The sequence below is a fragment of the Cynoglossus semilaevis genome, chromosome 16 (genome assembly GCF_000523025.1).
Source record: "Cynoglossus semilaevis isolate Cse_v1.0 chromosome 16, Cse_v1.0, whole genome shotgun sequence".
Taxonomy (NCBI): Eukaryota; Metazoa; Chordata; class Actinopteri; order Pleuronectiformes; family Cynoglossidae; genus Cynoglossus; species Cynoglossus semilaevis.
In genome coordinates, this window is record NC_024322.1 from 12968878 (window position 1) to 12982621 (window position 13744).

General features: G+C 38.3%; 1 protein-coding gene across 3 annotated transcripts in view; it reads right to left on the reverse strand.

The window, feature by feature from the left end:
- Positions 1–13744, reverse strand: part of erbb4b (erb-b2 receptor tyrosine kinase 4b) — a 96214-nt gene that overhangs the window by 35150 nt on the left and 47320 nt on the right. For all 3 annotated transcript variants that reach the window (XM_017039971.2, XM_017039970.2, XM_017039969.2), the window contains exons 13-17: positions 12814–12946; positions 10125–10218; positions 5537–5691; positions 3936–3980; positions 1287–1419 (exon numbers count right to left, since the gene is read on the reverse strand). In XM_017039971.2, the coding sequence (XP_016895460.1) occupies positions 1287–1419; positions 3936–3980; positions 5537–5691; positions 10125–10218; positions 12814–12946 (560 nt within the window). The remainder of the gene's footprint in view (positions 1–1286; positions 1420–3935; positions 3981–5536; positions 5692–10124; positions 10219–12813; positions 12947–13744) is intronic.

A 13744-nucleotide genomic window follows, 5' to 3' on the forward strand; every position in this document is an offset into this window, starting at 1 on the left:
CTACCAGTGTTCCACATACCATAGTATGAGAATCTCTGTCAAAGACGATATTTTTTCTTTTCTTTTAATATGTTTTAAGTGATCACAGACAGACCAGAAATGAAAACACAGTTAAATTGGTTAAATTATACACGTTGAGTGATATTTTTCCATTTCAGACCCAATCACAATGGACTACCACAGTAATAATAGGGCATGTTAGGGATCATTTCAATGCTGATGGTATCATTGTCTTATCACTGTGAAGTGTGGAATTAGAGTCGACACCAAGTCCACCAAGTGGTAAACTAACCAAAACACTCACAAACTTTTTGGGTTGTAAATATGTTCACAATACGTGTTTATCAGATTCAGGTCAGTTTAGTTATACCAGGAATAAGACCAAACTTTTAGCATAACTGTAAGTTAAAAACAGGGTTGTAAAAGGGACAAGAAAATGAATTCATACCGTGATTTCTGACTATTTTTTATCATAGAAACAACCAGACACTTCAACCATAACTCACTCTAATCTGTGAAACAAGAGCGTACTCTGATTGTGGGCTCACTGTTCCAGTACATCTGCTTATTTTATTTTACCACAAAGAACGTAAGCATCTATTTTCTCTAATGCTAAAGTTCCCTTCCTGTTCCCAACAGATATTTCCTCTGGTGGAAACGTAACACCTGACTCTTCCTCTAACATTTCCTGCAAACCCTGAAGGTTTGTTTAATCCCCTCTCGTGGATTTGACTTAATCTTAAATTGGACCAAGTTTATTAGAGTTGCATACTTAACATGTGCACCAACCCATTTGCCACAGACACACACTGGACACAAAACTCACAAAACCGACATATTTAAGCAGACAACTGACAATGGAAAACCAATAAATCACAACAAAAATCAGATAAACATCATCAGACATTTCTGTTTTTCCCCCCAAAGTAATAGAGTATTGATTCGCACCGCCTGTCATCTACAAACCTGTCAAATATAATTTTTGAAATTCAGCCACTTTAATAAAAAATAATATTTTTTTTATTTTATAGAGCAGCTTTTTCACTTATTCTTACATCATTAAAAAAAATGCTCTTCTTCGACCTCCACCTACTAAGATCTCCACTGTTGGGATTGCAGATCAGTAACAGATGTTGCTTTATTTTTTTATTTTTTTTCATGTGACTTGAATTAAAGTGACTCATTCCTGATTCCTGTTTTGCTCATTTCCCTGCCTACAGTTCCCTTTATTTTTACAGATATGTTCCGGTTTAAAATAAAAAATCTGCCTCCAACGTGGTGCTCACCTCTGTTTCCAGAAAACGACGCAGCGCTCTCTTCTTTTTTATGTTCTTCCTGCGTAGAGACACTGCTACGCTAAGCACCATGATCACCACCAAGAAGAGGCCGCCTATCACCCCTGCTGCGATCAGAGGGGTTCTCAGGAGAAGAAAGGAAAAGAGGGAAATAAGTAAAGATGAAGGCAGCAGATGATAAAGGCAATGACACGTTTTCAGCAGAAGGACAAGATGATGACAGCAGAGTAGGACAAAAATACAGGGTCTCACATCTCCCTTATTTGATCACACACACTAGAAAGAGGTAAGCATACAAACAAACTGTGTGGGTGCTGCTCATAAACCCTTCACCTACACTTCATTTCTAGACTGACTTTACACAGAGCTTCACTGGTAACAAATAACCTTTCTATTAAAACCTGGACAATAAATTAAAATATCCCTCTTCAACGTCTATTAAATTACTCTATAAGCCTTAATGAGAAGAATAAGCAAAAATGACAGAACTTTATTTGGTCCCTATATATAAACTTTTTGGTTCATAGGTCAAAAGGAGGTTCAAAATTTGACTGATGGTTCAGTATTCAGTATTGCCTTTTTCTAACCACGAACAACCGAGTGAACAAAGAGCAACGTCTACACACAACTGTACAAAAAAAATGTAATGCATGACCTGCTGTAATTTCAACATCCAGAATGAGCGCGCTCAATCAAAATGAATGTGCACGCTTCATTCACCTGGTCTCTCTGATTGACATTAACGGGTCTCTTGACTGATCCGACGAGACCTTGCTCTACTATTACTGCAGCCCAGACACACACTTCTAAAGGTCACTCATAAAGACACATGATCGCTGATGCATTTGATCTCATTAAATGCAACATTTATCCTCAAAACCCATGGTTTTAAAATATTCACAGAAAGGAAAAGAAGAAAAAAAAACCCAGAACACAGAGAGAACATGAATTAAACCCTGATCTAGAGATACTGGCAAACAGAACATGCAGCAGGAGATTATACTTATCAATTTCATCAGACTAATTACTATACGCAAAATGAGTATTAATCGGACATGCACACAATCAGTACATAAAACATGCTGCAATGAATGATGGGCTTTGTAGGATTAGTGTAATCATCTGTTTCTGATAAGCCACTTCCATTTGTGCCCAGAAGTCAATACGTCCAACAGGTGGAAGATGAATGATGTGCCTGAAGTCTGAGAGCCGGCAGATGAAGCTGCTTTATCTGCATCTACAGATGTATCATGGCCGCAAAACATCTCTGATCTCAGGAGGTAAGATCTGGTCAACTGATAAATATTTTCCCCGACTGCTGGAGTTTATCCCGTGGAGAGCGACTCAGTATGAGTCACAGAAAAGCTGTCATTTTATTTTAGCATTTCTTCAGAATTTACAAGTTTTTCTTTAAAGGTTTTGAAGACCTTTGGATGAACGATACTGCTGTCATTAATGAGGCTTCAACATGAGCTGATCCTGCCAGTCAAACGGGTCAACGTCTTGCTGTTGTGGCAATGGTTCCCAAAATGGGGGGCACGGACCTTTTGCACAGCAGCTGCAGTGAGAAATATTAACTTGTATTATGTTTTTGTGTATGTGACCGAGTGAGGAAATTGGATTTTGTTAGCGCATTAGCGGTGAATGTGTTGACACATTTAATGCTATTGCAGGGAATTGGATTAGTTCCATGTACAAAAGGGGAGCGCTGCAGATATGGTTCGGGAATCACTGCTGTAAATACACACACAGCACATTGGGTTTTTATCCCTGCAAACCCAAAACAGGATTCTTACCAGTTATTATCACATTTAACGTATTTTGCAATAGACTTTTCACCATCCATCCACTATTATCACATTTAACGTATTTTGCAATGGACTTTTTACCATCCATCCACTTACTCTAATACACAGTTCACCTGGCGTTATTTACATTGTGTAAAAGTGTTTTACTTTCACTGAAGCTTGAAATACCATCCTAACACCAAGCATGTGTTTGTGAGGCTTCAACTTTAGCTCAAACACACATATCTACCTTTTCTATCTATCATAATTAACTGTGATTAATGATGATGAAGCAACCCTGCCCTTTGATAATACACATTATACATTTGAACCTTCTAATATAAATAAACATTCAAGTCTTTTTTGGAGCAGGTCTTAAGTCACACCAGCTGATGTGACTGACTGCTCTGTCAGTGTCTGTCAGCCTAATTTCTCATATGCCAAAAAGTTCTCAGTGCCACCTGGGCCACCGTTCTCCTCATGCCCAACATGGATGCATTTGTACTAAACTAGCAGAGACATTATGCTCTCGTTTCTCCCCCACAGTCTCAAAACAAAAGCAAAAGTGTTATCAATTTATCAAGCACCAGGCAATTGGCCTGTGAACAAACACGTACACACACACAAAGCAATACACACCATCACATTTTAGACACAAACACAGGTGTGCATGTGCGAGGAGCTTTGAGGATATTCATAGGAAAATGTGGAAACCCTAAAGCAAGCCATTAATAATGTACTGCGCTTCCTGTGGAACTGGCTTCGTGGAACTGCACATGAATACATGCGTAGGTGCGCAGCTACGCATGCGTGCTTCCCCGTGTGTGCACTTGAATGAGTAATTAGTTTGTACCTGTCCATCCAGCCAATGCAGTCCTGTAGTCTTGGCCCAATGCACCTGGGTGAAGAATAAGGAGGAAGCCAAGAGCAGTGTATTAAAAAGACGAGACTGTTGAGGTGATTTGAGAAGAACAGTTTTAAATCACAATTTTAACAGAATTAACAGTTAAACTTAACAGCGGAATTTTTTTAAAAATGCAAAAACAACACACTAGAAGAAAACCACTGTAAACCTTTGTTACCATGCATTACTATTGAAAAGTAAAAGCAGAAAACCAACATCTAAACTCTACATGAGCTTGAATCATGGGTACAAAAAACAGCCATTTAGATCAGTAAAGAAAAAATAAGGAAAAAGTTGTAAGTTTGGAAAACAATAATATAGAATATCCAACTTAGACAATAAGGACACAAATGATCGCTTGTACAGTGAGAGAAGAGAATAATTAGTATAATAAACTGCAAGAAAACCCAGAGGTATGATATGTGTTTTTTTTTATCTAAAACTACTTTTCAAAATATCTACACAGGGATTTAGCTGGATTTTAAAGCTGCATAATTATTTGACCTTTCCAACTTTATTGCAGCAAAACTTAACACACAAAGTAAATCCTATCCCAACAATACCACCTTTGGTCCTTAACACTTAAAACTCCCAGATTTGAATCCAACTTCATTCTGTGCTCTAAGATGAAAACAAAAATAAATAAACAAACACCTTTCTATTACTAAAACACAGCTGTTTTTACCAGTTCTCCTGAGCTGATGTTTAAATCTTTCATGAGCCAAATTCACTGCTGGCACAATATGCCAGGAATGACAGACTGGAAAGGTCCTGGGCATGTTTAGAAGTAGAGAATATTGGTTTCATTATGATTCTGTCTGTTTTCCTCTTTGTCATTGTCTCTCTGCTGTCTCCCCCGTCCCCCCGTCCTCCCTGTGCTTCTGAGTGGCGGACCTTCTTATGAAGCTTTACCTGCGACAAAGTGTCAGCTTGGTGTTTTTTATTTACAACTACATTGTTATGCTCAGGCGAGCTGGAAGCTGTCACTCACAAATAGGCAAATAACATTCACAAAAGTGACAGAAATTCCCTCTGGACTTGAACACAAAAAGATGTCTCACCAACCGTCGTTGAGTATAGAGATATCAGTGGTGGAGGGTATTCACCAGTCATTCTTTCAGCTTTCTTTTTTATTTCTGCCTTGTTTTTTTTTCTTTTTTATTAAATCACTGTGTAATGTTAGTTGAACAAAAGATGAGACGCTTGACAAAAGGCACTCAGTGCCATTGCTAATCAAAAGGAGAAATAACAGTGAGACTTTCTCAGTAACAATTAAATAAAGTTGTGTTTCTTCTGTTATGACACTTTTGACTTTTTTTTTTATTTTAAAAAGCACATGCTGTTTGAGAATGTTTCAACTTGTGTTGTACAACGTCACTGAACTGTGTCTGAGGCCTTTGGATGATTTTTAATGTTTATGTCGCAGGTGTTCTGTCGCTCAGTCTCAAGGGACTTTCCTGGTCAAATAAAATAAAATGAAAATATTTGGAGTCGGCCACACTTTAGAGAGACCTAAGTCTGCATCACGGCCATGGCTGCAGTTCACTTACCCCTGGGTGCAGTTCATGTGGCAGGGATGACATTCATTGTTGACTTCAGCGTATTTAAATATGAAACTGTTGGCACCCTGAAGACCATCAGGACACTTTTCCACGCAGTTTGGACCGTCTTTAAAATTAAGGCACTTCACGCAATGCTCCGGGCCCTACAGAAAGAGAAGGGATAAAAATCTCAGAAAAAAAAGAAATCATTAGCATAATTAATGAGAACATTAAGTGAGGGCTGTGACAAACTCGCGATAGGACCCCCATTTGTTTTTCCTTTTCGACTCTTCAAAATAAAAGTCCCGCATACCACGTTACAGATAATAAGATAAGAAAATCATACTTAAATGAAGAAATAAATGTAAAAACAACATAAATACTGGAATATGAAAGGTATGTATGGGTTTTACACCTAGGGGCATTTCAGAAAAAATATGTAAAACTATAAATCATAGACTTTTTTGTTTTTCAATATAGTTTATCTTTGATGGATGAAAAACCTGATTAATAATACTAATATTTAAATTTAAGTCTTGTTACCAGAATGGATGTGTGAATGGATAAGTTTTAATACGTTTCTGCTATTAAGATCCAACACCAAATCACAGCATCAGTCCTGCAAATAAGAGATTTCAATCTCAGTTGTTACATTTGTAATGACTGACAGGTAAAGATGTGACTTGTTCTGCTGTGTTAGCAGCTTTACAGATTAAACTGTTGCACATGAATCAGCAGGGCAGGAGAGACACAGCAATAGGCAACAGATGGAAAATGAAAACAGCCAGAAGAGACAAGAATGGTGAAAATATAAGTACTGCCGGGTAATAAAGGCGAGTGAAGCAGAGAGAGTGGACATGGATGTGGCATAACAGAGCAAAGGAAGGAGTCAGTAAGAGTGTGAGAGATGTAGTGTAAATAACAGGGAGCAAAAGAGAGGCAGAGGCAGGGAGGGTGGGTGTGAGGCAGGAGGATGAGAGCAGACGAGACACATAAAGCAGTGTGAGCAGAGCAGGCAGATAATAACCATCGCTCACAGCGCACACAATGACCATAACAATCCGCCTAGAACAGGATTTATGGAGCTAATATAGGCAAGGGAGGAAGTAGGGGAGGAGAAAGACGAGAGGCAGAGAGCTCTCCCAGACAGCCACCGTATCATCACCAGGTCTGAGGAACAGCTCACTGACAAACAACACAAACACGGTGAATAGAAATCGAATCAGCCGATGTACATTTTATCAACATGTACTGTAGACTGTCAGAGAGGTTTACACACAAACATAAAGACTGTCAGATATACATACTGTACACAGGTCACGAGTAAGACAGAAGTACTAGGGCTGTCCGTAAAAGATCAGATTAATCACACATCAGGTTTGGATTAATCACGATTAATCTAGATTACTGTTGTAGTGATACTACTGCTGGATCATCTTCTCCATGGGTGGTTGGGAAATGAAACTCACTCTGTAAATAACTGATCTTCTCCCTCTACTGGATAGAAAAGAAGATGTGGTTGTTAACTATTCCTTGTTACTGGTTAACTCTAGCTAGAATTATCTAGTAAAACGAGGTTAGCAGTTTTTCAGAAATTGCAATACAATGTGACATTCGTGCCAATAAATTATATTTCACTTAGAAAATAGCACTTTATTCGTGCCAATAAATTATATTTCACTTCCAAAATAGCACTTTTATTTGAAGCAGTATTTTTTTTTTTTTTTTACGTTTTTCTTTAATTTCAGTTTTTGCCTCGTGTGTACGTGGAGTGAAACCTCTGCACAGTTTGCAGTCAAGCAGGACCAGTCATGAGCATGGAGTGTGTATATAAATGTCTCTGTGTGCGTTTGTGTCATTCAGAGAGAGAGAGAGGGAGAGGAAGAGAGAGAGAGAGAGGAAGAGAGAAAGAGAGAGAGAAAGAGAGAGCATTCACCACTCTGGTGTAATTATGCAAATTGAAAGCCTCACTGCTCTCACTGGCTTTCATGTTGAGCCAGGTCTTTTTATAAGTGTCCCACCCATGGCTCTCAGTGTGTGAGTGTGCGTGCTGCGGTGCACATGACTATGCGTGTATGTATACCTAATAGACAAACAAAGAGTGCGTGGGCCGCCACAGTATTTGGGCCTCATACAGAGCAGGGATTCCCTGCGTCGTGACCAAGTGACCAAAGTTTCCTGCTGTCAGTTCAAATCGATCTGTTTGTGATTTTTTTCTGCTTCAAATCTGATTCTTGTTCGTAGGTAAGATCTTACAATTACTGCACCAAATATATACGTTTGATATAATGTCTGTTTGGAGCCTATGGCCAAAGGGTTTGGACACAGACTGGGAAAAATGGGCAACAAGACGAAAAAATATTAAAGCAGTCGCTGAAAGGAAACCAGTCAACGTTGGCATCAGTTTCATCACAAAGAAAAACATCACATAACATCACCTTGATGATGAATCATCCTCTATGAGGTCAGATAGCGACATAAAAATTAAGAATGTGCGCTATTATTTTGAACATGTCGTTAGAAATTGTTTAAAAGGTCAATTAGACCAAAATACCAAGTACCAACGTACATGGTTCCCATCTGGAACATTAAAAGGTCAATTAGACCAAAATACCAAAGTACATCGTTCCCATTTGGAACACTTGTACCCAGTTAAAAAAAGCTGCTGAGTTCTCTTTGCCATGTCACTTAATTAGCATTACAGCTATTTGACTTTACAATACAAAATTAGCATAAGCTACGCACTTGCAGTATTTTTCAATGAGGAAAAACACATCAGAACTAAACAAACCCATTCTCATTCCACTGTGATTTGTCATGAAGATGTCACTGCTGTCATGTCATCCAAAAACACTGCCGTATTCTGTTTCTGTGAGATAAAATACAATTGATAGCATTAGGCTAAAATTGTCCAACCGTAGTTGGTGAGATGAAAATCTGTGGCTCCTGGATTCTTTAACATTTCCCTGAGAGAAAATTCATGCATGGCCCTCACTGTGGTCCGGAGCCTCGTGGAACCAACCTTCCAATGTGGTTATGATGGGATTAGATGTGGGGATGGATTCATGATGGATTTGGAGCGTTCAGAGCTGTGCTCACAGCTGGGATGAAATTACATGTAGAAAACAAAACCAGCTCTGCTGTCGCTGCCTATACGCTCACACACAACGCTATAACAAAAACAAACACTGCACTCGAAAAAAAAGATGTTCAAAAAATGTGTCACCCTTTCAAACAATGTTGTCCTTCTATCTGACAAGATAAAAAAAAAAAAAAACAGCACATGGATGTATCCTTCAGTATCAAATAGCAGGGTGAGAGTCCGGAGAATTTAGGATGCAAGGTCTTAAATATCTGATAATGTGCTGTTCACAGACGAGTGCAGACGGGCGACGGGACTGAAGGACAGGGCCTTGTTTTCTTTTCATGGCATTTTCAAATTTACAGCTGCTACCAAACAGTCTGTCAAAGGGAGCAGCACTTTCAAGAAGTTGCATAATGAAACAGCATTGGCAGCAGTAACATCATTTAAAATAGCTCACATTCCGCTAATGTCATGTGAGACTTTGTTTTCAACAGCAGCTGCATGCACTTTAATGTGCCACTGTTGCCAGATATTGTGGAGAAATTCAGGACAAGCAACAGGTGAGTCTTAAAACCACGTTAGAAGGAATGACTTAATAATGAATTATTGCAATTTATTTGTTGTTTTCTTTTCAAAATCTGTTGCTAATTTTATAGAAATACCTAAACAAAAACATGGGTCACAGGAGGGGTGGGTGGAGATCATCGTTATTGGCCTCCTACTGGCATTACCATGTGTCTCAACCAATAAAAAAAATTAAACTGGGTATAACACTGCTGCAGCTCTCACATGAGCCAGAACAAAAAGAGAACCAGCGCTCTTAGAAAAAACTAAAACGTTATGTGTATTTTGTTTGTAAGAGCAAAAGAAAAAAAAAACAAAAACTAAAGAGTTGTTAAGAAACTTTAAAAAAAAGAGAACCAGCGCTCTTAGAAAAACTAAAACGTTATGTGAGCAAAAAAAAAAAAAATAAAAAGTTGTTAATGAGAATTTATACATCAGGTTATGAATTTATCAAGGTTGTTTCCAACAATGACAATTGAATGAAAATGAATGAATGAATGAAAAGTGAAATACACAAAAACAAACGTTTTGGAACTGAATCTAGTGCTCGTTTCAGTTAAGTCAGTTTTGCATTTGGGTACTAAGTGAAGTGGTACACTATGAAAAGAAATAATTTAAAGTACGTGGAGGTGACTGTGGGATACTATATGTAGCTCTGAGTCATGTAGTTTTTGCCGAAATATTTCAGCTTTACTTAAATAAAGAATCAACTTTTAAGCTTTTTCCCCCTCATGATAATGCTGTAACTTTTTAATTCTGTTAGTGTAAGAAAAATGACATCGACTGTCACATTAAGTCGGATTAGTCCGAGCTTTCTTGGTTTAAAGCTCTTTTACAAACAGTCACGCTGTTTCTCTCTCACTCCTGGAATAAAACCGTCTTAATTCCTTCCTGAATCAGTAAGATTATTAAAAGCATTAATTTTGTTGCCCATAAAAACAGACTCACCGGGCCATGGCAGGTCAAAGAGTCGTCTTCAGCTCGCTCACACTGGGCATCACACTCCACACACACTGACCCATTGGCATATTCTCTGATATCCCTGAGGAGGGTGGAGGAAAGTGGGGAAGGAAGGGATTAGGTTGGGTGGAGACCAAAAAAGAGACACAGTGGAGGGAGACAAGGGGGTGGGGGCGGGTGTAAAGGAAAAAATTTCTTCAGCCAAAAGTGTTAAATAAAGATAATTAGACAACACTTTAAGTCATTTCGGTCTCAAATACTGACTGACATTCATTCCAGTTACGTGGCAACAGACCGCTCCGGTGTTGTAGCTCATTAGCTAACTGTTCCTCTAACGGCAAAACACATGAGGTTGACACATTTGAAGGGATGCAATACATGTGAGTGGTGCAAGGATTGGAAAAAAAGTCAATTAAATTAAGTGCCTTGTTATTCAATTTCTACAATCCCCTTATAATAGTGGAACACCAAGGTGGCCTCCAAGAGTCATTAAATTTGACCACGGTGCAACTGAGCTGGCACTTTGCCTTTGTCACCGCAGGACAAGGAGAAGGACTTCTGGGTACTTGGTCAGTGAAATGAAAGGGAATGTTTCATTTCAGAAAATAACATATAAAGTGTGTTGATCCACTGGGACCTAAATGTAATTAGTATTAATTATACTTTATCTGGCCTTCAGAAGACCTTTCCTGAGGAAACCCTTTGTGTGAGTTCTGAATTAACAAAGACTGAGGAGCAGCTGAAAAACATCACCGATGGTGTTCTGTCTGTCGTGGTTTAATATGGATGAAGCAACACATTCACACAGAACAACACATTCATTAGCATCAATTGTAACTACCCCAAAAACACTGCAAAATTCTTTCACGTTTTTCCTAATAGGAGAAAAGTTCTATATTTAAATTTGAGTTGCTTTCAGTCATTTCAAAAAAATAATTCTTAATTAACATTACAAAATTAATACCCGCAACACACAAGTGCGTAGTTAAAACTCATTTCATTCAAATTGCACTCTTTATTTCAAAACTAATTTAATTATGATACGATCAATTTTGCAGATTTGGTTTTTTCATTCTCATGTTATGAAAGACTTTCTTTTCCTTTCTCATTCTTGTGAAAATAATACATTTTTAATACAATTAATTGAATTTTTTCTATTGATGATATTAATCGGATCTGGTTTCACAGTGAAGCTGCAAAAGTGCATGAGGCAAGTGATTTCTGAACAGATTTTTTAGCTTGCTAAAATACCAACTGATTGTCAAGTTATTTCAATCAATTATTTGAAACAAAATATTCTAGAAATTTAAAATGCTGGCATTTTCAGTGTTTGATTTTCAGTTTAACAAAAGGATGAAATGATAAAATGTTGTTAACACCTGTGAGAATTCAAATGTTTTTCATGACACTTTTACAAATCATAATATTTTTGGACTTTCTCTCATTTTTAAACTTTCAAATTTAAAGCTTTGATTGTGTCAATTAATTTGTCAAACGGATCAGCATCATCATCCTGGACCATCATGGACAAACAGCGACTGACCAACACAGTCTCTCATCTTCTGAGTTGTGGTCTTGAATCTCCAGGCTTTAATGAAGGATGAAGTTAGCCTCCAGTGAAGCTGCAGCGTGGGCAGCGCTGACGTGCAGGTGGACAGGTAGGCAGGGCGTGGCCCCGTGCGCAAGCAGTAACTGTGACACGCAGTGACACGCCTAGCCCCCCTGCCCCAAGAGCAGCTTCCCGGCGTCCTAGTTCTCCTCTGTCTGAAAACTGTATTTTTAATCCAAACTCCACCCACCTGGGACTCCTACTTCTTGCGGAACATTTTTTCTTCCAAAATCAAGAGACCTCAACCAATCTGACTCCCTGCAGGGGTGCTGTGTTTTAAATTATTACTTTGACTGTGTTTTTTTAATCATCGTCAGGTAAAGGTTTAGTGAACAGAACACACACTGCATTTATCACAAAGAGCCAGAGGCTCTTCTGAACTTTTGATGAGAAGGTTATGCATCAGATGTTAGGAAAAAAAAATATATATTTTTTTTCATTCATATATTTTTATATATATATTTTTTTCATTCATATATTTATCATATTTAAAAACTAGCCAAAAATTAAAAAATGTTTTTCTTTCTTTTAGAAACTGATCCAAAGAACTTGGTTCCCTATGTTCCCACAGTTGTACCAGTGGAACATCAGGAAATATAATGTACTGTAAAGAAGGATGCAGTGAAAGACGTGTCATTATTTTGGACGAAATAACACCCATAGTTACAAAGTTTTACGATCGAACTGTGTTGATTTTTGCTGCTGTTTACTGCATGAAAAATGACTGTGTTTATTGTCCTGCTCACCATGAACCTAATTTTAGACAGAAATTATGGTTTACTTGGTCCCTGGAACAAAAATGGGAGAATTTGAAGAACAATAGAGACAGCAGGGAAAGTCCATCAACAAACATGTTGTTGTGATGATCATGGCAGAAGTCCGTAGAGACTTCTGCCATCTTTTTGTCCGTTTACTGCCAGCTTCTCCCTCCAGGAGTCACCATCTGCGCCTGTACCTCACCCTGTCCCCTGTCCCCCACTTTTATACCAACACTTTCACGCAATAGCCCTTGTGCCGTATGTAGGGGTTTTCACCCCCCCACTTTGTGAAACCACAAACTAAGCTTACCCGTCAAAAAGGCTGCAGGTCTCTACACAGGTCTTTCCTCGGCTGAAGAATCTGCAGGAAAGGCACTGGTCTGGTCCAGGACCCCAACATCCGGCGTCGGAGCACAGTGGGTCACACACCATACGCTCCCTGGCTGCTCGGTACCAAAAAACAAAAACAGAAAAACAGAAGTATATTTGTATAAAATGTTTACATATATTTTTATATATTTGTGTAAAATATATAGATATATTTATATATATATTATCCACAAAAATATACAAATATGTATAAATATATACACATATATGTATATATACTGTATATATGTGTGTGTGTACATGAATGCAGTACACAAGTACTACAGAGACTAAAACACATCTTCCTGGGCAGGGTTGTTTTGTCTGTTTTTTTATTTACTGGGATCCAGTGCAGTTTTTCCCACTTTGAAATCATGTCATGTACTTCCCTCTATTAACTAACTTAAAAAAAACCCAGCTAATTTGCTAATGAGCCATCAGTCACTGCTAAGTTCAAGAGCCCAGTTCAAAACCCAGTTCAAATCTAGTGAGCAGATCCTCCGTCTCTCAGTCAAGAGTTACTGAAGCCCAGGAGACGGAAAAGTCAAGGATGTTTTCTACATTATCATTAGCCATTATTATAATGACATGTTGTTTCCACACTCTGCTCTGTATTCACACCCCGTACACAAATAATTAACCCAGGTAATTAAAAAAAATCACCCCAAACCCTGTCTCAAGACAGCATTAAATACAGAGAAACAATGTTTTTACCACTTCCTTAGTGGCAGTGAGATTCTAAACTCTAGATTTTCACATCAAATTCTTAATCCCCAAAAAACTTGCTACTGCTCAGAGAGGGCGGAGAGAGAATCAGTGCTGTCCACGTTAACTACCCTGAAGATGTAGAAAAGAGAATTACCTCACAAAGA